The 27,022-nt window shown below is 44.0% G+C and overlaps 1 protein-coding gene across 1 annotated transcript; it reads left to right on the forward strand.

Moving 5' to 3' along the window:
- The first annotated feature begins 3,429 nt into the window (after window positions 1–3,429).
- LOC112410620 (ribonuclease 7-like) lies at window positions 3,430–3,910 on the forward strand. Its single transcript, XM_024761338.1, is given in 2 exon segments — window positions 3,430–3,825; window positions 3,827–3,910. Coding segments are annotated over 2 exon segments (474 nt in total). The 5' UTR covers window positions 3,430–3,435.
- The last annotated feature ends 23,112 nt before the right edge of the window (window positions 3,911–27,022 follow it).

Raw genomic sequence — 27,022 nt, forward strand, 5'->3', positions numbered from 1 at the left:
GTATTATACCCCCTTTTTTTTTTTTTTTTTTTTTTTTTGGCCATGCCGCACGGCTTGTGGGATCTTGCAGGATCCCAGTTCCCCAACCAGAGATTGAACCTGGGCCATGGCAGTGAAAACCTGGAATCCTAACCACTAGACCACCAGGGAACTCCCTTTATTCCTCTACTTAGAACCCTCCTAGGGCTCCCCACTGTGTGCAGAGCAAAACTCCTAATGGTCTCTGAGGCTTCCCATGATCTGGCCTCTGGTCCCTTTCCGACCCCATCACTCATCCGCTCCAGCCACACTGGACTCCTTACTGTCCCTCCAACTCCTCAGGCATCCATCTGCTTTAGGGCCTTTACAGTGCTGTCCTCTATGCTTGGAGCATTCTTCCCCAGACAAGCATAAGTTCACTCTCACCTTGAAATCTTTGTCCCAGAGTCACCTACTTCAATGACCCTATTTAAAAATCACTGCCTGAACACTCTTTGACATAAATCGCAGCAAGATCTTTTTTACCACCTCCTAGAGTAATGAAAATAAAAACAAAAATAAACAAATGGGGACTAATGAAACTTAAAAGTTTTGCACAGCAAAGGAAACCATAAACAAGAGGAAAAAATCCTCAGAATGGGAGAAAATATTTGCAAGTGAAGCAACTGACAAGGGACTAATCTCCAAAATATACAAACAGCTCATGCAGCTCAATATCAAAATAACAAACAACCCAATCAAAAACTGGGAGGAAGACCTAAATAGATATTTCTCCAAAGAAGACATACAGATGGCCAACAAACACATGAAAAGCAGCTCAACAACACTAATTATTAGAGAAATGCAAATCAAAACTACAATGAGGTATCACCTCACACTGGTCAGAATGGCCATCATCAAAAAATCACAAACAGTAAATTCTGGAGAAGGTGTGGAGAAAAGGGAAACCTCTTGCACTGTTGGTGGGAATGTAAATTGATATAGTCACTGTGGAGAACAGTATGGAGGTTCCTTAAAAAACTAAAAATAGAATCACCATATGATCCAACAATCCAACTCCTGGGCATATACCCGGAGAAAACCATAATTCAAAAAGACACATGCACCCCAATGTTCATTGCAGCACTATTTACAACAGCCAGGACATGGAAGCAACCTAAATGTCCATCAACAGAGGAATGGATAAAGATGATGTGGTACACATGTACAATAGAATATTACTCAGCCATAAAATGGAACAAAATTATGCCATTTGCAGAGACATTGATGGATCTAGAGACTGTCATACAGAATGAAGTAAGTCAGAAAGAGAAAAACAAATATTGTATATTAATGCATATATGTGGAATCTAGAAAAATGATATAGATGAACCTATCTGCAAAGCAGAAATAGAGACACAGATGTAGAGAACAAATGTATGGATACCAAAGGAGGAAGGGAGGGGTGGGATGAATTGGGAGACTGGGATTGACATATATAGACTACTATGTATAAAATAGATGACTAATGAGAACCGACTGTATAGCACAGGGAACTCTACTCACTGCTCTGTGGTGACCTAAATGGGAAAGAAATCCAAAAAAGAGGGGTTATAAGTATAGCTGGTTCACTTTGCTGTACAGTAGAAACTAACACAATACCATAAAGCAACTATACTCCAATGAAAAATAAATAAAAATAAAAATCACTGCCTACCAATCTCCATTTGTTCTTTTTTCCTTAGCAATGGTGTATTTTTTACTGCCTTTCCTCCAATGAAATGTAAGGATTCCAAAGGTAGGGATTTTTGTATCTTTTATTCACTGATACATCCCAAGCACCTTGGCACATAGTAGATGCTCAATAAATATTGACTACGTGAATGAACCTGAACCCACTATTCTGAGACCACCTACTACTTACAGGTGAAACCTGAAAACAAGAACACTGTTCACCTCAGTTTTCCAGGCCTTCCCATCCACAGATAGTGATGCTTCTCTTCCTCAGTGTCTCAGTTCTTCTGAGTCTCCCATGCCAAGCTCACTGGAGCTGCCGGAGCAGCACGGACCCAAGCTCTCCACACAACTGTAACTGCCACAAGCAACGGGGAATACACAGTAGAGGAAGGTCTAGGCTGGCTGTCGAGCACACCACCACCAATAGCATTTTCAAATTAGGACACTAAGCGTTGCAAATTTTAATAAAGTAGTAAGGGCAAGAGTGAAGGGTGAGAGGTGTTGGGCGCCATCTCCAGGTAAAGCCAGATGACCTTGCTTGACCCTGGAATGGGAGGGACCCAGAGGGATGAATCATTGTAGAATAGCTGAGGTGGGATGGTGCTGCGACTTGTGACTCTGGTGATTGGTCCACTTCCCTGTCTCCTCCATCTCCTCCAAAAGATCAGCAGTAAGTCCTGATGACAGGAAGTAACTTTCTAGGCTATTCCATCTTTATCTCGGATCAGAAAAAGCAATCCTTACCACCACAGTGATTGGCTTTTCCCAGAATCAGAACCAGAGGTGTATATAGGAGATGATAAATGACAGCTCTCATTCGGGGTTGACACCTGAGTCAGGTGCATTATTAGTCATTAGAACCATGTGGCTAGGGGCCAAGTCTAGCCTTTGAGTGTGAGGATTCAGGCTTCAAGCTTCCTCACTGCTGAAGATGTTTAGGCAGATGTGCTAGCTCCACAGGTATCCACTTACTTGGGACATGTAAGTGAAGAGGCATGAACCTGATTCATTTCCTGATCCACGGCTACTCCCCAGCCTGCCCCCAAACAGAAGCACCACAAGCCAGGCCAGCTCTTAAGGAGTTCGGTGGTGAGAAGAGGCCCTCGGGGATCTGAGGCCCAGCGGAAGGCAGGTGCGTCCCGGTGAGCAGAAGCCACAACACGAGGATTTGGGGAGGAGGTAAGGCCTGTGGCAGGACATGAGTGAGGAGAGAGGACAGGGAAGGGATGGGTTCTGGCCAGAGAACAGTATACTCAGGTGAGTGACAAGGTGGACAAAGGAGGGACTCAATGTGGAGGGGGTGAGTATACACACAGGGGAGAGAGGAGAGAGATGCTGAGGGATGCAGGCACAAAATGGGGCTATGGAAGAGATGGGGATGGAGTCATGGAGGGCGTGAGACACAGAGAAAGGAATAAGGACATAGGGACATGGGGACACAGAGGGATGGACCTGAGGGAGAGGAGATAGAGCAAGGAGTGGGAGGCATGAGGGACAGAATGAAGGAGGATAGGGATTCAGGGTGAGGGGGATGGAGCCCTAGGGTTAGGGGGTGGGGTCTTAGTGGTTTGGGGCACAGGGAGGGGAAGGGAGGGGAAAGACACAGGGTGAGGGAGGAAGGAGACAGCAGGGGAGGGAGATGGTGATTAGCTAGAAGGAGCGGGTTTAGCAAGGCTAATTTCCACCTCCTCTGTGCCCAGAGACCCCAGCCCTCCCTTCTGACTGTTCCCCCTAAGAGAGATGGCACCAGCCAGAGCAGGATTCTGCCCTCTGCTGCTGTTCCTGCTGCTGGGCCTGTGGATGGCCGACAACCCAGTCGGTGCCAAGCCCAGAAACATGACCTCAGCTCGGTGGTTTGAAACTCAGCACGTGTAGCCCAGGCCTCAGAGATGCAACACGGCGACGCAAAACATCAACAAGTACTCCAATCGCTGCAAAGGCCTCGACACCTTCGTGCGTGAATGCTTCTCCGGTGTGGCCGCCACTTGTCAGACGCCCAGCATAACCTGCAAGAGAGGCCGTAAAGACTGCCACCGGAGCCAGAAGCCTGTATCCCTGACCATGTGTAACCTCACCTCAGGGAGGTACCCAGACTGCAGGTACAAGGAGAAGCAACTGAATGCTCCTTACTTCCATCGTGGCCTGTGACCCTCCCCAGAAAGGGGACTCTAGGAAATTCAAGCTGGTTCCTGTCCACCTGGACGATGTCCTTTAGGTTTCCGGCCAGCCGCGTGCTTGGGCCGCACCTTAAATCCCTCTGCAGGCCTCTGGACCACTCCTCCTCAGCCCAGAAGGTTCTCTTCTGACATCTCTTGGGGCCCTTCCTAGCTCAGGCTCCTCTGAGAGGGTGGGGCTGTGGGGAGTTGAGGTGATACATTAGTAGGCTAAACTCCAGAAGAGATGGCGATCTCTCAAATTTTCATTGCTGTTTTTTCATTAGCTTAGGGGTGTGGGTTCCTTGGTCTGTGCCTCCTACATCTTTCCCCTACCCAATCTTCTCACGGCAGCATGACAAGAGGAGGAAAGAAATGGAAAAGGAGTGTAGGGGATTTATGGCGAGAGCCACTCCTATTCCTAAACTAGGCCTCTTCCCCAGCTCTGATTGGCAGTGATGTGGCTTGTGGGCAGGGAGGTGGCCTGAAGGGAAGAAGACAAAGCAGCACCACTTCATATTTACATAGCACTTCCTGCTTTTCACAGTGTGTCCACGTGACTCCCTTGTGAGATAGACATGACTGGGATTACTCATCTTCTTTAGGGATGAGGTGTTGAGATTGCAGAAAGAGTTGTTAATTAAACAGCTTGTCAGGTTGGTTAGCAGCAGCAGCTGGACTTTAAAGTAGAAAGCGCATTTTCTACTTTACCACTGGGCGGAAAAGGAGAGTCCTCTGCAGGGACCACAGGGGAACCAGGTAAGATTTCACCAGTGAAACAATGTCCCGAGAGCTCTGAAGAGCCAGTTACCCCATGTTGGCTGCAGTAAAGGTCATTACCTCTCTAGCCAAGGGACTGTTTATGAGATGCTCCAAGGATCTTAATTCTCTCTCTCTCTCTCTGCCCCCACCCCACCTCTCTGCCATTCCCCTTCTCTAGTCCACTGCTCTTCCTTCCGGGGCCCTGGGCCTGGCTCTAGCTTGATTGCCTATAGCCCTGAAGGCACAGTGTCAGGGGAGTGTCCCAACTTCATCCCCCTGCTCTGGGATCACATTTCCCTTGACCTCAAGGGACTTCGTGGCCCAGTGCCCGCTTGTCACAAACAAGCTGGTGGGAGCTGCCAGAGCTTCCTTCCTCCCGATAAATGATCTCTCCTGCCTTGGTGCTTCCCTGGCTCTCTGCTCTGGCAGTCCGCCCAGGCCGGAGGGGTTGAGATGTGGAAATGCCATCTCCCCGTCCTCCCCCCCACCCCTCCAAACACCGGCTGCAGACACCACTTCTCCCTTCCTGGTGAGCAGAACTGGAGAAGCTATGGCTTTATGTAGACTTGGTCCTGATAGCTTCCCACTCCTAGCTCACACCCAGCATTGCCTGCAGCCTTGACCATCACCAGCCCTTTCTCTCTTCCTTAATCTCAGTCCCAGACAAACTGCACTAAGCCCCATGCCCGCCCCACGCCCACCCTACTTGAGCACCCAAATACTACCTTGTTAGACCTTCCCTTCCCAGCTGTGGAGTCTACTCTCTACCTGTCCCTCTCCCACACTCCAGTGCTCCCTTAATGCCTTACCAGAGTCAGAGTAAGCTTTGGAGCCAGATACCATTGGGTGTAAATCTTGGCTCAGTCCTTTGTGGCTACATGACCTCAAGAAAACTGCACCTCTTTGCAACTATGTTTCCATATATGGGAGTAATACTACCTACCCAACAGGATTTCAGGAAGATTTAGAAATGACATTTATGAGGCCTTAGTCAAACCCAGGCACTGATAAGCATTCAGTAATGATAGCTAGCTGTAGGTAACAGTAGGAATAGCCCTGTCCAGTCATATTCACCTTTGGCAAACATGCAGATACCCCTTTGGCAAATACCCCATTCAATTCTCCTTGAGGTCTTTCTTCTGCTAGAATGATGTTTATGAGTAGGCTGGAGAATAAGTCTGCAGGCAGAGTCCTGCTAGGCGGGCTGGGTGGTTTGAGATGGTGAGGAGAGAAGGTAGAGAAGGGATGATGAAAAGAAAGGGGAGCAGAGCATTCAACAATTCAATTCAAGCAGAGTGAGGGGCCAATACGTTGATGAGTCTTGAAAGTAGAGGGGCAATAAATATACTTTATAGCCAAATGCCAAATGACTGAATGTAAAATCTATATATCCTGTGGTCACTGTACTGGACATTTATCATTCTAAATACATGATTTTCAACTGAGGTGCATAGAAAACCAAGTCTCTTAGGGGTAGCTGATTTTTCTTTTCACTTTATTCTTTCTTCACAACTCTTTTTTTTATTCTTTATTGATGATATTTCTTATGGGTGTTATGGTTTTGGAGACATCCTCCTCACAAACTTTTTAAGTGGATAAAATTATGCTTTTTTTTTTTTTTTTTTTTGCGGTATGCGGGCCTCTCACTGTTGTGGCCTCTCCTGTTGCAGAGCACAGGCTCTGGACGCGCAGGCTCAGCGGCCATGGTTCACGGGCCCAGCCGCTCCGCAGCATGTGGGATTTTCCCGGACTGGGGCACGAACCCGTGTCCCCTGCATCAGCAGGCGGACTCTCAACCACTGCGCCACCAGGGAAGCCCTAAAATTATGCTTTTAATGTATCCTCTCGAAATAAGAATTTCCAAATATGGCTTTTTCTTGAAATACTCATGATCTAAATAGTATTAAATAACTTAACATTAAACATAATTCTAAAGCAATCTATGGTGTGGTGATAGCGGTCAGAATAGGGGTAACCTTGGGAAGTGCTAACTGGCAAGGTGTAGGAGGTAAGCTGGAACTGTTCTATTCTTGCTCTAGATATGCTTACTTTGTGAAAATTCACTGAGCTGTACACTTAAGATTTGTGTACTTTACTGTAAGCAAATTATACCTGAATTTTAAAATCTTCCTAAAAAGTACAGTTTTTAAGGATTAGTTTGTTTAACATGAGAAATGCTAATATATCAATTCACAAAGATTATAATATAATGAAATCATGGACTCATGATCTAATCTAATTTCTATTGTTCTGCTTTGTACTATTTGTTAAATTAAATAGTAGTTGTGCTAATTATTAAATTGTTGTAAATATTTTTGGTTCAAAAAGTATATAAGGTTTTTTCCTAAAGTTATCCAGCGAATCCATGCTCTTCTATTAGTTGTATAACTGTCAACTAATTTTCCTATTTAACTACGTGAAAATTCTTAATAAAATTTATATGTAGTATAAGCTTTTACAACCATTAATTATTACAACATTTTTCTTAAAATAATAAATATGCATTTATATTTCCCCTGACTGATAGGATTTCAACATTTTTAAAGTTCATAAGGAGAATTTCACTTCCAGTCACATTCAGAGTACTCACAATATCTGAAAGAGATTATTCAGATATTAACAATGAACCCAAATGACCTGCCTTGTTTTCATACAGATGCTTTAACAGATTAGATTTGACAGTCACCCATTCCTTCACATGATCCTGATCACAGCCAAGTTCAGGGATGCCAGGAATTATGTTGAAATAAGCATTTGGCTATTCGGCCTTTCAAAGGCTGAAGCTGAGGTTCAAAACGAGTAACAGGTTTGCGCCAGTTACCAAGGCTGCATCTTGATACATTGCTACTTAAAGGCTGAAAAATGGGAAAAGGAGACTGATTAGTTATGAGATTTCTGTTGCTGGGGGTGGGAGCTTGGAGTGGGGGAGGAAGGTGTCTAGGGGAGTATTGCCCAGCCTTGTGTAGATGGCTCTAAAGAGAATTGTTTCGACCTGGATCTAAGGAGCAGAAACAGAGTCCTGTAAAGAATGTAACCCAAGAACTGGAGCTAGTGTAAACTAGCTTTCTAGGAGTGAGACTATCTGAGATAGCCTAGGTAGGATACTTTTCTACATGACCCTAGTTCCCCAAATTCTCCATACTCTGAAGAAAATGACCCATAGACACTACAAAGAGGACCAGCTGAGTCAACAGAGAGAGAAGGGTCCTGATCTCAAGGGCAGCGTGTAGGAAGAGGAAGTGCCCTTGAGTCTGGAACCCTTTTGCTCCCATTGATTCAGACAGCCCTCTTCATAATGTCTCTGGCCCTAGGGGATGACCTTAGAACTACAGCAGCAGAAAACAGACCAACGCAGCAACAGCGTCCAGGGAGACTTCTCTGTGAGAACCCTGGCCCATTTCACCACATTCCTCCTACGCTCCTGCACAACTGGGCCTCCAAAAGGGCTTCGAAGACTCCAGATCCTCATTTTGAAGTCCTCCTCCTACACCACCCGCCCACCCCCACCCCCGCATTCTACCATGGAGAGATAGAAAGAGCAGTCAGAGCTCTTACCAGGATGTGTTCCTGTGCAGGACTCCAAAGCCAGTAAGCTTGGGAGCATCCATGAAGCCATGGGGGCATGAGAAAACATTGCTAGTGAGGTCTTGTAGGAAGTTCACAAGAGGTGAGATAAGGAAAGATGGCTACCCATAATGGAAATACACCCATGATGAAAAGTCCTCTTGATTTAGAGAGATTGGAATTTCCTCATCTATGCAAAGGTCACCTACTTCATAGAGTATTATGCAGATTAATGTGACAACATATATAAAGGGCTTAGTAGGAAAAGTTTGAGAGATGTAATCATTTATATTTATTATTGTGATGTCAAACGTTGAGAGGCCAAACCTGTGATGATGGAGCAGGCCTGACTTCCATGACAGAAGAACAAAGGACCTAAACAAAGGAGGCCAAACTCCTCCTCGGCCTCCTCTTGCCAAAAAGAACTTCCCAGCCAAGAGTATATAAGGTAGGGTTCAAGGTCAGACAAAAAGGACAATATGTATTAATTTCTCTAGGTAAGGTAATTTGGAGTGGGGTGGGTAGGGGCAATGCTTTCAATTAGAGGGGGAAATAAAGGCTACTGAGTATTTATATTAAGACTACTTAAGGGGGTTTTTCTCATCTCTACCTTCCATGAATCCAGAGATATGGAAAGAAGGCAGAGGATTTAGGGCCACTAACTTTTGAGGGTGTCCTCCTTACCAGCTCCTCTCCAAAGGGTTCAACTGTCACAGCAGCTGATGGAGAGAAAGCTCTAGTGACATTTCCAACTTCCCCTCCTGAGTCATTTAAACTAGTCCTTAGGTAAGCTTACTGTCCCTTCACCTCCCTTGCGGAAGGTCACTTGTATTTTTCTCACCCTCTGATTCAGCTCCATTTCCTAGTTTGTCTTCCATTACACAAGACTACCACCAATGGTGGTCCACTGCTTTCCAATGGATTGGTTACAATGGGAAAACATCACACTTGTTACTTTCTTCACATAGAAACTTAGTTGAAGTTACACATTTAAAACATAAACTGTACACCTGAAATTAACACAACATTGTAAATCAACACAACATTGTAAATCAACTATATTTCCATTATAAACAAACAAACAAAACAAACAAGCAAACAAACTGACCTAGTGAGAATCAATACAAATTCCTGCTTGGGCCATGGCATTTAGCACAAGACAGAACTTCACATCTGCATAGCTTTAGGCTCTTTCAGTAGATATTCATAAAATCATGTCTTAAGAGATTATATCCAGTGACCTCAGAGATCATCTAGTCCTCCCCTCCGCATTTTGCAAATGAGAAAAATAAGACCGAGGGGACCCAAGATCACATGATTAGTTTAAGTGAGAATTCAGGTTTCTTGAACCAGTCTAGTGATGTTCCCAAAGTGTCATTCTAGTTAATGGTCCCAAATGGATCTCAGACATCTTCCAAGGTCAAACTCATTATACCTGGACTGGCAAATCAATCAGCAAATGGGCAGGTTCCCAGATTGAGACAAAAGCACGTTCATTCAAGAAAGAGTGTTCAGTGCCCATGATCCTGAGGTGTTTACATTTCTGCCTCTCACTTGTCGACCACATCCCCTTCACCTGAATGCTCACATTGTATCAGTGAGATGGAAAAAAAAGTAGCACCCAATAACTTGATGGTAAACTAGTCAAGCATGTCCCCGGACCACGCCATTGGCTGTTTGGAGACATAAATAAGGGCATGCAGCAAGAACAAAAGTCTTCACTTCCCATCTGCTATTTGGGGCCAGGGTGAAAACATTGCAGAGATCCCATTTGGTGGACCTCCAGATGGGCCTAAAACATCCAAAATATTTTATCTTTGGTAAGTATCATCATTCTTTTTTTTTTTTTGAATTTTATTTTATTAATTTTTTATACAGCAGGTTCTTATTAGTTATCTATTTAATACATGTTAGTGTATATATGTCAATCCCAAACTCCCAATTCATCACACCACCACCACCAACCCCCGGCCACTTTCCCCGCTTGGTGTCCATACGTTTGTTCTCTACATCTGTGTCTCTATTTCTGCCCTGCAAACCGGTTCGTCTGTACCATTTTTCTAGGTAGGATCAACATTCTTTACCCTCAAAGTTGGCACATCCAGGACTGGGTCTTCATGGTCAACTAGAGCCCACAGAGCAATGTTTCTCAGACTTTTCCCCGAAGTGCTAGTAATGGCCGAGGGGAATTAAGCACCTAAAGTCATGCCCAGAAGGAATGAGCTTTCTCTGAAGCCTCTTTCTTTTGCTTAACTAATATTTATAAAATAACTAAATGCACAGATTTTTTCCCCCCACATACTGCGAGGCTTGTGGGATTTTTAGTTCCCCAGCCAGGGATCAAACCCGGGCCCTCGGTAGGGAGAGTGCCGAGTCCTAACTGTACCACCAGGGAATTCCCTCAAAGATGTTTTATATGTTATCTTCAAACATCGTTTGTGGTAATAATGGATCAACATTAATCTCCTGGTTTTGATGACTGTACTGTAGTTATGTAGGCAAGAGTACTTGTAATTAGGAAATACTCATTTCTGTATAAAGGGGTAATGGAGCATTTTGTCTGTAACTTAGTCTCATATAGTTCAGAAATGTTAATAATTAGGGGATTTGGGTGAAGTAGATAGGGGAGCTCTGTGTACTATTTCTGAAACATATATAAATTTGAAATTATTTCAAATCAGAACCATTTAAAATTATTTTTTTAAGTAGTTGGTTTGAATTTTTCAATATACTCCATCAAAGTTTTATTTTATATAAAAACAATGTTTTAAATTACTTCCTTTCTCCAAAAAAAATAGTTTTGGTAAAATTGGGATAGAAGACATTTATCTTGTGGCTTTGTGTGTACTTTGTGCATATCTGCATTCAACCTAGGATAGGAGTGTACTGGCCTTAATGAGGTTTTCCTTAAATTGCTTGCTATGGGCTATGCCTCTGATCAGTATTTCTCTTTAGGAACTGAATGAGGAAGATAAGGTAGCCATGGAGCCAGGGCAATAGGAAGGTTCCTCATATGCTAAAAAATGAGAAAATAGACATCAAGCACTTGCAACAGTGACTGGGACCTAGAAACCCCTCAGCAAGTGTTTGCTCTGCTTTTATCATTGTCATCAACATCCCTGGGAGGTCCAGACACTGAACACAGGCTTGAAATAAGTCAAAGGCAACAAGACACATGTGAGGGGAGCCACATGCCTCCACTCTGGCTGGACTGAAGACTACATCCTCTCCTTCTTGAGGACAGATCCTATAGTCAGGAGCTAAGGGAGGCATTCCACTCACTGAAGCAAGATCATGGTGGCACTGGTCTCCCTGAGCAGGCCCCAAAGAGCTACACAGTAAAGAAAAATGGACCTGGTAGGAGAGAGGGTCAGCCACTGGGTACGGAAGGAGGCTTCCCAGTAGGAGTGCAGCAACCAGATTTCCTGTGATAGTGCTCTGAGCCTTGGAGTTTAGAAACCAGGATCCAGAACATCTCATGGCCATGGGCCTTCAGAGTCAGGGACCCCTCTTGGAGGAGACTCGTTCTTGGAGAGATTCCCTGTGAAAGCTTCTGGCAATCTGAGACCAGCCCAACTCCTCTGGCCTGGCTGTTGACTTATTGCCAAGACCACAGGTCTCAGCAAGGAGAGCAAGGAGGACGTTCAGAGAAGTGGGGTAAGGTAGCCCTGCTGTCCTCCAGAGCTGCTCTGGAGCAGGACACTGCCCTGCAGGCTGCCCGTCCTTTTCGTTTCCCTCTGGGCTTTTCCAGCCAGAGCTTGCCTCTACCCAGCTTCCTGGACTGTCGTTCTATTTGCATTTTTCTCTTTTTTTCCCCCTCTTCCCTCTCTCCTGGGGATATCCTTATACATACTCACAAAGTAATCGAGGAGCTGAGTATTCACAGTCTCAGTCTCCTTTCTGAATTAGCATCGCAACAGTGTTTCACAACAGAGCTAGTCAAATGCCAGGGCGGCAGGGCATCCATCATTAGGCGTAAGTGCTGCTTCCAGTCAGCTGTCCTAGCCCTAGGTGGTCCTCATGGATGTGTGAGCTGTTCGGCAGAAAGCTAGCTGAAAATCTTCGGTGCTGTGCTCAAAGAAACAGAAGACTATTAGCAGCCACCTGCCTCCTGAAGCTAAAGTTACACCTTCATTCAGCTTGTCTCTCCGGTGAATTTCACTTCAGGGTATCTGCACCCCAGCCCGTCTCAGCCTTGGCACCTACGGAAAGTGGAAAGCGGCATCAGCAAGAGCTCTTCTCACAGGCTGTCAGGACTAACCTAGCGGAGCAGCGAAGCTTCCAGCTGGTTACTCACAGTGGAACCTGTCCTCGGACACAACCTCTATGAAAAGATCCCACCAGTGCCCTCTACTGAGGGGCCAGGAATCAGTTCTGTACAATCTCACACAGGACCCAAGCAGAGGATCAGAAAATGCACAGCCCGTTCTCTCCTTAGCCACTGCTGGTCATTTGTAATGGCCCCAGCCCCTCCTACACCAGCCCCGCTCTTCCAGAACCCACTTCTTCCTGAAGAAGCTACCTCTCACCTCCAGGGGGAAGCCTGACAGCCATACTGGAGGTGGCATTTGGAGTTCAAAGACTACCTCAGGCCAGCAACCCAGACAGACTTTTCTGGCTCCCTCACCCATATGCCTCTAGGCTATCCTGAAAAAACTAGTCTCTACAGGATCATTGCGTATTCTCTACTCCCCCTCTTCTGGGCTACCTTTGGGGTCTTCCTGAAGGGCCTCTCCTCACATTCTAGTCTGGCCACTAGCACTTTGATGTTTCATCTTGTCTCATAGAGTCTTAGAAGCGGGCGGGGGGGGGGGGCTTTTTAAAAATTATTCAGCTGAAACTCTTTGGGTTACAAATGATGAGGAAACTAAGAGGACCAGATTGGCGATTCAGTTCAACACACAGTTACTGAGTATCCCTCTGAGCTATCCATATGCCTGACACTATGGAGATACAGAAGCAAGAAAGGGCCTGATTTCTTTCCCACGAGTTTACCATCTAGTTGGGAAGACCTGATACACACGTAAGAGTCAAATAACAAAACAAGGTAGTACATGATGTAGCACCCAAATGAGTGGTACTGGGAGTCAATGCCGAAGGAGGTTACATTCAGGAAGGGTTCACCAGAGGTAGAGTTGTACAGGAAGGTTCACGCAAGTGGTGATGCACAAGCTCATAAGGACCAAGAGGAGATCTGAAGGATGGTAATAGTTGAGGGAGAGCCCTTAGGGAAGAGAAAGAAAAACAGAAGTAAAGTTGAAGAGAGCAAAACCTGTCCAGGAGATGAAAAGGAGCCCTGTCTATTAGAATAGTCACAGAGTGACTGTCAGCCCATAAGGTAACTATCAGTAAAGAGGGAAGCAGTGTGGCAGGAAGAGAACAATAGCTTTGGAGGCAGACCTCCCTCGTTTTCAATCCTGGGCCTGTCACTTAACACGTCTGTGGCCTTAGCCTCTCTAAGCCTCAGTTTCCTTTTCTATAAAATGGAGATAATAACATGGAACACACAATATTGTTTTGCATATAGCATTACACATAAAGCACAAGGCCTTGGCACACAGAAGGCGCTTTTTAAATGAAAGCTAATATCTGTAACCAAGTACCTAGCACCGTGCCAAGCGCATATTACATGTTCACTAAATGGTGGTTAGCAGTATTCCTTTCTTCCTGCAGCTGTGGTACAGCCCTGTGCTGACCTGACCCTAAAGTAAGGTGGCGTGTATTCTCCTGGCTGACTTTAGGAGAGCAGTAAGTGATACACTCAAGGCAACTGGCCCTAGAATGTCAAGGGCTATGTTTAATACCCCCATACCACACTAGGCATTTTAACATTTTATCACGCCATATTGAATATATAAAATGTATGTTCCTCATTCAATATCATTCTTGCAGATGTGTACCCGAAATGATTTTTTAAAGTTTTACTTCTGAAATTGTTTGACTCCAAGTAATTTGGGACTGGCACTGCTCCTTCTGCAATTGTGGTATTGAGAATTCCCATAAAAGGAGAAAAAAAATCTAACCTAAGATTGTTTTCCAACATAATAAACTTCTTATGGGTGCCAAATTCCAAAATAAGTGAAATCAACTTACCTGCTACCACCACGTGACTGTGGTAGCACGTAAGTAAATACTTTAAATTTGATTTTATAGTTGACTTTTCCTATATTGGAGCCAATTTTTTTTTTTCCTAGTCTCAAATATTGTAGGCCCTTGAAAACCTCCCAGACCCTAGTCACTGGGCCTCTAGTGCTTAATGGATAAAACAGCCCTGAGACTGTAGCAGTTGGGAAGACATGTGATGAATAACTAGGATCAAATACACAATCAAAGGAACCCCTTCTTCAGGCCTCCCCGAGTGGGGCTGGCCAGCTGCAGGGTCAGCACCTACTTGAGGAAAAGCATGTTTGCAACTTAACTTGATTCAGAGCTTGCAAAGTCTGTGGTCAGTCGTCTTGGTCGGCACGAAATGTTCGTGCCAACCCTTGGTTCCCGCTGCCATCCCTACCCTCGTGCACAAAAGCCCAGAGGCTTGGGTTTGCAACTGTAAATGAATAATCACATGGTAATCCTTCCATCCCAATGGGAAAGACTCAGCTGAGGGCCTGCAAAAGAGAAATGACTTCCTGAATAAATATATATATATATTTGCTCTCTGAGGCCCAAATCAACTGCTTGCTAGATAATGTTCTCCTGGGTTGAAAAATCAATGTTTTGTTAGCTTTGTGGGGAGGAGTGCAGGAAGGGATTCCCCACCATGAAAACGGTGAGCTCTGTTGATGAACCTGGCTCCACCTTGGAGACAGAAAGGCAAACATCTCAGAAGTTTCCCATCTGGCAATGCAGATCATAGGAGCCTAAGTGATTTTTGTCACTTCTCAGAGCATTTTATCTCAAAGGCAGTGAAGTCACATGGAGGTCAAGATGCTGCGTAGGGCTCAACACACCAGCAAAAACCTGAGAGGCTATAGCCAAAGCAAGATCCCTCACTTGAGTCATTTGCTTCCGCCCTTGATAATTGCTGCAATACTGCCAGTAGAATAATTTACTAAATATGTATGTATGTATTTAGTTCAAATAGTTCTTTGAAAATGAAACTGTGTAACATCATATTTCAAAGAATACTAGGGTCACTTAATAAATAGAAGTAAGAATAAATATAATGAATGCCATCCAATTTTTAAAAATTCTATCCAGATATTGCTTTCAGCTGAAGACTCAGCCTGGGGTCTGTTGTCTGTACTGAAAAGTAGGGAGAAACAAAGGCTTACCTTCTTGCTCTAATAGGAGACCTTCTTCTAAATGTCATCAGAAAGATTAGAAGAGAATTACCGAAAGCAATGTTCATGTTTCATTTAAACCACAAACAGACACACTCACTGCGCTCTGTTTCTACGGGAAACACTTCCTCCTTCCCTTTTCAGCCTGGCACTAGACCAAAGGGATGGGCTGAAAGTCAAGAAGCTCTGGCCCCAGCTCTGCCACTCACTCGGTGGCCTTCGGAAGGGCAGTTGCTCTTTCAGGCCCTCCAGCCCCTTTCATCTGTAAAATAGAGTTGATTGGAAAACTCTTCTGCTCTGATTCTTTATCATTCCAAGACTTTCTCCAATAGAGCAATATGTCAGCCACAGAAAGAACCCAAGTCACCATACCGCTTTGCTGGCTAGAGAAGTGAGAGTGACTTTTTCTAGCTTCAGAGAGAAATTGGACCACAGAGCAGAGAGGAATTAGCCTGACTCCACAATCTTAATACTGACTTTCAGGAATGACTGAGCTAGCCTGGGAGAGTGAGGTACGGACGCTTGGCCTACTTTTCTTCCAAGATTAGTTTCCTTTTGTGGTCTGACTTCTCAGAGTTTCAAACAAGAAACATGGGAGTGTGGAAAGAACAGGGGTTTTGGAAGCCAAGAAGCATTGATTCAGATCCTGTGTTTGACACTCCCTAACTGTGTGATGATGGGCAATTTTCTTAACTTTTCTGAGTCTCAGTTTGCTCATATATTAAAAAAAAAAAAGAAAGAAAAAGAAAAGAAAGAAAGAAAGAAATCATACCTCATAAATCTCTTATGAGGGAAAAACAGTCTAAGTGTTTATTGGGGGCATAAAAATGTACATTATCTGCTGGGACTGAACAATAAACAGCCAGTAGTGTTCTTAAATATCTGAGGCTATAGGAGCCCTGAAATAATTGACTTACAGTATGAGATTCTTAGAAGGGCTAGCAGGGCACCACCCATGGTGACCCAGTCACATACCTCCCACTTCTTCTGTGCCACTGTGCCCCTTGGGAGAGATGGCACCAGCCAGAGCATATGACTCCCGTCATAACCTGCAAGAATGGCTGTAAAAACTGCCACCAGAGCCAGAAGCCTGTATGCCTGACCACGTATAAGCTCATCTCAGGGAGGTGCTCAGATTGCAGGCACAAGGAGAAGCAACTGGATGCATTCTGCATCATGGCCTGTGATCCTCCACAACAGAAGGATGGCCTAAGGTACCAGCTGGTCCTGTGCTTTTGGATAATGTTGTCTAAGGCCAGGTTTTCCCCTACCCCAAGCTCTGCAGACTCCCGATGCTACAGCTGCATTTCCTCCCTTGAGTTCTTCACTAATCCTTACCCTTTTTGCAAATACCACTTCTCTCCCACACAGCCAACTCCACATACTCTTAATTCCTTACGGGGTTTTGTGGATGCTCCAAATGGTGAGGGAAGAGAGGTGATTCTCCTTAGCCCTTCACTGTTGCTTACATTGCTTTCTGAGTGTGGATACCATGTGGCCCTTCAAGCACTAAGGCTCTTAGCAGAGGTGGATCCAGGTTTTGTGGGACTTATGGCATAGGCAGTTTTGGAGACCACCTTTTTTTTTTTTTTTTTTTGGTACGCAGGCCTCTCACTGTTGTGGCCTCTCCCGTTGCGGAGCACACGCTCCGGACGCGCAGGCCTGTCAGCGGCCATGGCTCACGGGCCCAGCCGCTCCGCGGCATGTGGGATCTTCCCGGACCAGGGCACGAACAGTGTCCCCTGCATTGGCAGGTGGACTCTCAACCACTGCGCCACCAGGGAAGCCCTGGAGACCATCTTAAGGAAGAAGAATACCATCAGGACCTTAGAAGAGCTGTGGTTGGACAGTTCAGAGGGAACCCCATCGTGGGAGGCAGAGATTACCTAAGGAAGGAGGGCCGGAGAATCTGTGCCGGGTTCCCTGTGCTGGGCAAAGGAATGTGTCTGATTTTGTTGCAATAAAAGACCCTGCTTTTCCTGATTGAGTATGTGTATTACTATCCAAGTGAAAGTATGGAGGCTTGGAAACCCCTCCTTATCTCTGTGAAGCTTCAGTATCACATGCCCTGCAGGCAGAAGGGAGGGCAGCTCCCTGAGCAGGCTAGGGCTTGGAGGAGCAGCCTGGGCTCTGCCTTCCACCCCCTTGAAAATTGCCTGGTGGTCCCATGTCATATGAAGGGGAGGAAGGCAAGGAAGGGCAGGCGGAGCCCTGGGATGCCAGTCAGACCTGAGGCTGGACCCCCTTGTTTACGCTCAAGACCTGACCTCATGCCTCATTGGTATGACCCAAAGCAGGAACCTCAGACTTCTGAAGTGAATTTCCCCCCCTTGGAAATTTCAGAATCAGGACCTTCTAAAAATCCTGATCTGGTGCTTCCCCAACTAACTGTGGTGAAGGAGCAGTTTTATATGCAATCTGTCATAGACCAGCACTTTCATAAAATACAATAAAATGAATTGCAGGAAAAATGAAACAACATACAGATATAGAAAACACAAGGCCAAATTTTTTATTATTAGATTCAATTAACATAAAATCAGCGTATCAGATTGGCATAAAAGTTTATCAGTGCTTTCTCTCAATTTCTATACTTATCATGATAGATACACGGCGAAAAATATATGCATGTACACATATAAATTAAACACCGACATAAGACATACATGCCCACACACATATACATACACAGGGGCACATACACACATACACGCACGAGTGTACACAATACAAACGCACGTATACAAGTACACACACTCAACCATAAGGCAACCACTGTCCTTCCCTCTTCTGACTCTGCCTCCCCCATACACTTCCCTTCCCATATTTAGAAAGAGATTTTCCTACATAGACTAGGGCTCAGAATAAGAAAGGATGATTGGTGAAACGGGAAATGGCAGGAAAAGCAGAGAATCCAAAAATTCTGACTCCCAGCCCGCTTCCCTGCTTTCTAGAAAGAGATCTAAGGCAGAGCTCCTTGCTACCTACCACACCCACACTATCCTATCCCAAATATAGCTTCCCCAACAGCATCTAGGCGGTCCTGCCATACCACACTCTGCCCATCACTATCACTATTGCGCCCACCCTGTGCTTCTGACCAAGGAAGACATACTGAAAATGAGAGGAAAACAACATTCTTCTACTCCTCTGGCTTCGCCCCAGTGTCGTGGGCAGGCTCCACTTTCTCTGTCTGCACCTTAAATGATGGTGTTTCTCAGGGTCCTATTCTTAGCTCTCTTTTCTTCCCACACTGTACTCTCTTGAGTGACTTGATAAAGTACCATGGCTTCAAGTGCCACTTACCTGCTCCCAAAAGCACCTCCCCAGCTCCAGTCTCCCAAGTTCCAGGCACGTATATCCATCTCCCTACTGTTACTAGCTGCCTCAGCATCCTGCAGACGTCTTAACAAAAACACTCAGAACTGGGCTCAAATCTGCCTGGCTGCCGAACTTGCCCCTCCTCCTGCCATCTCTCAGTCTTGGTTAGGGGAAACATCAGAGTCAATCATTCAAGATCCTAATCTAAGAGACACCTGTGTCTACTCATTCTTTTTTGTTTGCTTACTTTTCCAGTAATTCCCCATCTATCCCAGATACTACCTTAGGAGGGCACAAAAGGTCTTGGATTTTCTTTTTTCCATATATCACTGGGTTCCTAACATGGGTCCAACACACATTATGATTTTGGAGGGGGCTGTGAATTGAAGCTAAGCAAAGACACCTAGGTGGTTGCAATCAAGGATTTACTGTCTAGCTTAGGAGGCAAGAAAAAATAATACCTTTAAAACACTATCAAACAATAACAGAAGAGTATAATGAATCAAATGGATTCTGTAACATTTTTCTCCCACCTCTCCCAGGGTTTCATTCATCCTAACCTTGTTCCCTGTTAAATGTTAATATTCCTGATACATGTCTCTGACATAACGTTAGGTCTGTAACCAGGGTCAGGCAACACCAGGAGAAATTAAACCACTCAATATCTGTAAGAGTTGTGGCTCCAGAGGCTGGCAAGAGTGTGGAAAGAATCCAGAATAGAATGGATCCTTAAATAGATTAATTATATCCTAACAAATGGTGTAGCAGCCTGGGTAGGAGTTTCTGACTTCCGTGTGTAGGCTGAAGAATTAGATGGAGTGTAACTTGAATCTAGGGGCCATGGACTATGAAACTGGCCCATTCAGAGACTGATGACACAGCACCCATAAAACAGGGCCCAGTGGGGAAGTTGGGGCCTGAGAAGAGCTACCCAAAAGCCTTGGGACTAAATCTCTGCTGGTTATACTCTCTGAGCCACTGAGAATGTGTTTGCAAAAAAGTCACTCAGGAAGGAACTTCCCAGATATTTAAGATGACATAATTATTACCTAGTGGGTAAGTTTGTTTTAATATCCAGAAAATTTTAAATTAAGGATAAAAATATTTACGTGAATCAAATACATGGCATTAATGTGTCTGTATTAAGGACTTTGTGCATATTTGGTATTTTAGGTATTTGCAGTGTTTAAGAGAATTTAGCCTGTTACAGTAAGAAATTAGTCTTGTCATTCTAATTTTTTTTAACCTTTTTAATACATTTATTTATTTATTTATTTATGGCTGTGTTGGGTCTTCATTGCTGTGCACAGGCTTTCTCTAGTTGTGGCGAGTGGGGGCTACTCTTCGTTGCGGTGTGCGGGCTTTTCATTGCGGTGGCTTCTCTTGTTGCGGAGCACGGGCTCTAGGCTCAAGGGCTTCAGTAGTTGTAGCACGTGGGCTCAGTAGTTGTGGCTCGCGGGCTCTAGAGCGCAGGCTCAGTAGTTGTGGCGCACGGGCTTAGTTGCTCCGCTGCATGTGGAGTCTTCCCTGACCAGGGCTCCAACCCATGTCCCCTGCATTGGCAGATGGATTCTTAACCACTGCACCACCAGGGAAGTCCACCATTCTAATTTTAAACGTTTAATTAGTTTAGATGTGTGCTTTGAAATAGAATTTTCCTTTAAAATTAGTTTTGGAACATTTAAGAAAACAGGAATTTAGTCACCATATTCATAAATTTTTAGATTTCTAAGAATTTTTTTAGGTATTCAGGAATGTGTAGTTGGTTAGCACAGATAACTGAATTACTTTGTAAGGACATGGAATATGTTAAACTTATAAAGTATATTTTTAAATGTTCAAAGGAGTATTTTAAACTACATTTATAAATGGTACCAAATAGTCATCAAATACAACCATTTAAAGTGATTATTAAAATATACTTGTTTGTAAGTTAAACATAAAAGCTTAAAGAAGAACTGAGCTTCTGATTTGCATCTTTAACATAGGGAACATACATTTGAAAAAGCCAAAGTAGCCCCCTAAACGTTCTTTCCTAGGCACAAAAGAACATTTTAAAAATTCACATTGACACTGCGAGACCAGTCCGTTTTCTGGACTGTTTTCATCTACACAGTGCAGAGTAGTTTCATTGATTGTATTTCCTGGTGTTCCCATGTTTGCTGGTTTTACTGAGCCTTCAGAAAAGAGAGTGGCCTCTAATGATGCAATAACTGAAGCCAGGCTCGGGCACAGAGCTGGCAGTGGTGGCACTGGAACTGAACCCGGAACTATCTCTCCCCAGCGCCCCCCTTTCTCTGCATTGTGCCGCCTCCAGGTGGATCATTCTGCTGACATGAAGAGGGTCTCCCACTGCATTGTGGAAGAACTGAGAGATGGGAGCACGGCTCCCCTGTGGCCGGTGTGGTTGTTGCAGAGGAGTTCAGCTAAATATACTCTAAGAAAAAGTAAAATTCAGAGACTATATAATTGAGTCTCCATCCTCAATAGGGACTTTTCCTCCCTGGCCAAAACTGGAGTTTTGAGACTACATATTTCCAAGTAAGGTGGCTTTAAAAAAACAAAAACAAAAAAACAACAGATTGTTAAGCAACTGGTTCCTTCAATAAATCAGGCTGCTTGCCTGGAAGTGTGTGTGTGTGTGTGTGTGTGTGTGTGTGTAAACACACGTGCTCATGGTGGGGAGAAGTTATGTTAGTGGAATTAGGAGTGCTATATTCCACCAATTACAGATTCTTTGGGGACCAAAACTCCTCATTTGAAGTACAAATATCTTTTGGCAGAAATAAAAAACAAGATAATGTAACAATTACTTGGAATCAATCACTTAGGTACTGGTGCATTTGGCTTGGGAGCATTTGGATGCATTGCATAGTGTACTGAAAGTTTTGTAACTAATGTCTTAAAAATAGGTGGAATATTGGCAGAGATGTGGAAGTAGAAAGTGAGCTCAGAAAACGAGATGTCAAGGAACTGGAGACAAATTTGCACCCACCTGCTTAGCAGTTCTGAAGACTGGGGGGGTGGGACTGGGGATGGAGGTATGACTTCATGCTCTTGTATTTCCCAGGTTGCCGGCCCCTGGAGGCTCAGCTGGGAGTCTGCCAATGAGAGCTTCAGCTGCCACTGGATATACCTGGCACATTTAGATCTTAATAAATGTTCATTGAACACAATTTGTTTTCAGAGCAAAGGAATGGGGCTAGGAAAATATACAAATCACAACTCTGGAAAGTTTATAAAACAATTTATTTTAAGACTCTCTTATTATGCTTTAAAATTTCCAGAGAGGGGGAATTTACTACCTATGGAGACAGCCTGTGCCATTTTCTGGCAACTCTAAATATTAAAAATTCTCCTATGGAGAACCTAATCTATATCTCCGTCACTACAGCAATTCACTGATGCCCTATCACCTTAAGCCATTCAGAATAAATCCAATTCCTCATCACACTCAACTTTTTAAATATTTTCAAGAGTGTTTCATGCCCCTTGCCCTCCAAAATTGCCTCATCAGACAACAGCACAAGCTATAAAATGGCCTCTAATGTTTGATCCAATAATTCTACCTAATAAAATAGTCTACATGGAACTAACTCAAAGCGAGGAGGAGTAAACTTGCGCAACCCGTTTATACTTTTCCTTTTGTAACCAAAAAAAAAGCTTAGAAATAATACAAATTCCCCAAAATTGAGAGCGACTAAAAAAATGATGGGGCAACTACTTACAGTGCTTTAACTGAAGTGTCAAGTCATCACTTTAACGGAAGACAAATACACAGAAACTACACTGATGCATGGAAATGTGTGTAGGCAATGCTACATGAAGAAAAGAGAACATAAAACTGTATTTCCAGGGGACTTCCCTGGCAATGGTTAAGAATGGTTAAGTGGTTAAGACTCCGCCCTACCACTGCAGGGGGCACGGGTTCAATGCCTGGTCAGGGAATTAAGATCCTGCATTCCTCGTGGCCAAAAAAACAAAAAAAAAAAAAACCCATATTTTCAAATGGATTACAACTATGTAAAAGAATCCCTGGTTTTGTACACCAATAAAGTCCATAAGTGAATTTGGACTTTTCCAGAATTCCATCTCCAAACCAATGCTTCCTCCAGACTCATCTAGCCCAGTGAACCTACATCTGACCCGGAAGACATTCCACATGTGCATTTTTTTCTTTTAATTAAAGTATAATTGACATATAACATTATACCAGTTTCAGGTATACAACATAATGATTCAATATTTGTATATACTGCAAAATGATCACCGCAATAAGTCTACTTAACATCTGTCACCATACCTATTTACAAAAACATTTTTTCTTGCGATGTGAACTTTTAAGATCTAATCTCTTGGCAACTTTCAAATACGCGATACGGTATTATTAATTATCGTCACCATACTGTACATTGCATCTCATGACTTATTTTATACGTGGAAGTTTGTATCTTTTGATCCCTTTCACCCATTTCACAACCACCCCCCGCCACCCATGCCTCTGGCAAGGCAACCAGCAATCTGTTCCCTGTATCTATGAGCTTTTTTTTTTTAATTTCACACGTAAGTGAGATCACATAGTATCTGTCTTTCTCTGACTTATTTTACCTAGCATAATGCCCTCCAGGTCCATCCAAACTGTTGCAAACGGCAAGATTTGATTCTTTTTTTACAGTTGAATAATATTCCATTGTATATACATACCATATTTTCTTTGTCCATTCATCTATCAGTGGACACTTGGGCTGATTCCATATTGTGGCTATTATAAATAATGCTGCAATGAACATGGAGGTGCATATATCTTTTCAAGTTAGTGTTTTCGTTTCTTTTTTTTTTTTGGCCACACTGAGCAGCTTGTGGGAATCCTAGTTCCCTGACCAGGGATTGAACCTGGGCCCTTGGCAGTGAAAGCAAGACGTCCCAACCACTGGACCGCCAGGGAATTCCTCAAGTTAGTGTTTTCATTTTCTTTGGACAAATACCCAGAAGTGGAATTGCTAGATCATATGGCAGTTCTAGTTTGAATTTTTTGAAGAATCTCCATACTGTTTTCCATAAGGGCTGCACCCCACATTTCTTTTGAATTCTGTCCTGTGCATTTTCCACTTGCAAATATCAACCAACAGACAAAGAACTTGTGAGAGCTAAGGCCAGGAAGAAAGGAAAGCTAAGCAGCAGACTCCATGCCTTGGCCTCCCCACTTGCTCCTGGTTTCTCTCTCTCACCTGTTCCCACCACAATTCTTATTATATGGGGATTTCTGCTCCCCTTACAGTCTTCACCTGGATTGGTGACAACTTTTGGAAACTTGTCAGACACTATCTAGAATACAGCAGTGACAAAACAGACAAGGTCCTTGACTTCATGAAGCTTGTTTTCAAATGATATGTGGTGGCAGAGGTGGGCCTATTATGAGAGACCAGAACTATCCAAAGAAATGAATACATAATCAAATAGAGATAAATGCTGTGAGGAAAACAAAACAAAAACATACATTATTGGGAGGGACAACAGGTGAGAGACCAGTTTAGTCCACTTTAGGTCAGGGAAGACATTTGAGAATGTAAAACTTCAGTTAGGATCTGAAGGATGAGAGCCAGCCCTTAGAATTGTGAAAAGAAGCCTCCAAACAGAAGGAAAAGAGAGTAAGAAGGCCGCAAATTAGGAATAAGCAAGGCCTGTGTGAAGAACTGGAAGGCCACCACGGCTGGAGGATCACTAGTGGCTTCCCACAACAGGGTCGTGGTAAGAGATGAGGCTGGAGAGATAGGAGAAAAGGAGTCATGATGCAAATGGGAGGCCGTTAGAAAGGGTTGATGTGATCTGATTGAGGTTTGCAGAAGATCACTCTAGTGAGGGTGCAGGGAATGCCTTCTCATGTGGGGAGAGCGGAGCATGTAGACCAGTATGGAAACTAATGCACTAGTGAAGGCAAGATGGTGGTGGTGTGGGCTTTGGCGACACCCACTTCAGAGCAGACAAGTTAAATATAAATGTTTAAAGGAATATTAGCAATAAAATAAAACCAAAACTAAGGGGAAATTAAACAAAAAAATAGAATCAACGTATGTATACTACACAGATTTCTTATCCTGCAATAGCTAAGGTTTGGCCCCCAGTTTCCTTGGAAGGCATGAGTAACAAGAACATGTTCCCTCAAGTCTGTCCCTTCCTGTCCCCCAAATTCCCCTTTGTGGTCCTTCATTAATTCCCCCTTAACTTGAGGCATGCAGCTCAAGCAGAGCCCTAGTCACTGCTACTCTCCAAGTGGACAAGTAGTGAGCAGCCTGAAGTCCCAACCCTATGTAGAATGGCCATTACAGCTCTTGGTGCACATAAGCCAGGTAATAAACATTAAAGGCACAAATGTTTCTTTCACCATCTCTCATGTTTGCATAACACTACTTCCCCATAAGAACCATATTGGAAATTTCTTGGGGATTATTTTAACTATTACTTACTCTAGAACAAGACTAGGGGGGAAATGGTTTCAATTTCTGACCCACAGTGACATATTTAACACTTTTAGAAACTCTTTCAGCACTGGCTACTACAAAAATTAACACTTTTTTTTAACATCTTTATTGGAGTATAATTGCTTTACAATGGTGTGTTAGTTTCTGCTTTGTAACGAAGTGAATCAGCTATAAAGTTAACACTTTTTAACATGACCATTAGGTGGTGGAAAAGGTGACATAGTGCTCAAAATCCTTCTTTTATGGACCCTTGACAGCTTACATGAAACCCTATAACTTAGTGGTTGAGAATGAAGCCTCTGGCGTAGTTAGGTGGTGGAAAAGGTGATATAGTGCTCAAAATCCTTTTATGGACCCTTGACAGCTTACATGAAACCCTATAACTTAGTGGTTGAGAATGAAGCCTCTGGCGTCAGACTGCTGGGGTTCAAATCCTGGCTTCTCCACTTACTGTGTAGCTTACAGCTAGTTTTTTAATTTCAATAAGCCAGAATTTCATCTGTAAAATGGGAGTTTGATAAGCTCCAAAGGCTCTGAAATTGGAGAAATATAGTGAGAATTGTTTGTGAATACTGGAGAGAGCTTCTAAATCTGGTCTATTCTCAGCCTCTATTTCCTTCATTTTAATCTTTCCACTTCACATCTCCCCAAAAACATACACATCAACACACACTCTATTACACAGACACACAGGTAGCACACACATACACCCACTATTAGGTAAGAGCCTACATTCTTGGAGAAAGTGGTATTTAACCACTGTAAGCATGTCTGTCACCTTATTTAATAAAATAAACCTTTCTAATTTAGCACAAATTAAAACTCCTGGTAAGGAATAACTGGATCCCAGACGCTGCATCCAAAATCCCTCACCCCATAGGCTCAAAAACTTTCAATAACTCCCTTTTTCCCATGGGGAAAAAAATGATCCACTCATTTTTTCCCCAGGAGTCCACGGAATCCAAGAGCCAGTTTAATTTGTATGCCACTTCCTAATTGTGGGAACCTTGGATTCTACCAACTGTTCCCCGATTTGCTTGAGTATAAAGAATGTAAGACCTTGGGCTTCCCTGGTGGCGCAGTGGTTGAGAGTCTGCCTGCCGATGAAGGGGACACGGGTTCGTGCCCCGGTCCGGGAAGATGAAGGGGACACGGGTTCATGCTCTGGTCCGGGAAGATCCCACAGGCCGCGGAGCGGCTGGGCCCGTGAGCCATGGCCGCTGAGCCTGCGCGTCCAGAGCCTGTGCTCCGCAGCGGGAGAGGCCACAGCAGTGAGAGGCCCGCGTAACGCAAAAAAAAAAAGAATGTAAGACCTGGTAAGGGAAAGTTCAGACTCTGTCAACACTAGGAATGGGCGAGCTGGGTTTGAAACAAGTGAATAAGGTTCATAATACACCCCCTAAGAGAGTTCCCTAAATTCTGGTCTCTGTAACCAACCACTGGGCAGCATTTACAGAGTGGACACCAGGGGGTAGCAAAATCTCACTCTCCCAGTTCTCCGCACTAATTATAAGGAAGCTGGAGAGTCTGGATGACTAGAGGGCCCATAACCCATTGATGGAAAAGATCTCCAGCTCCCTGCCTCTAACTCTGCTGGGAAGATGGTCACTGAGGTTTGATGCCCTAGATTATGTTTGGTTTTTTTTTTTTTTTTGATGCTATGGAGCAGAGGGATCTTCTTGCCTCCAAGAAAGATGAACATTTTCTCTCTCCTCTTTTCCAGTCCTGGAGGAGTGGAGAAAGGACGGAGATTAGCCTTCTGAGGAGG

This window comes from Neophocaena asiaeorientalis, unplaced genomic scaffold (assembly GCF_003031525.2).
Source record: "Neophocaena asiaeorientalis asiaeorientalis breed wild unplaced genomic scaffold, Neophocaena_asiaeorientalis_V1.1 scaffold95, whole genome shotgun sequence".
Classification (NCBI taxonomy): Eukaryota; Metazoa; Chordata; class Mammalia; order Artiodactyla; family Phocoenidae; genus Neophocaena; species Neophocaena asiaeorientalis.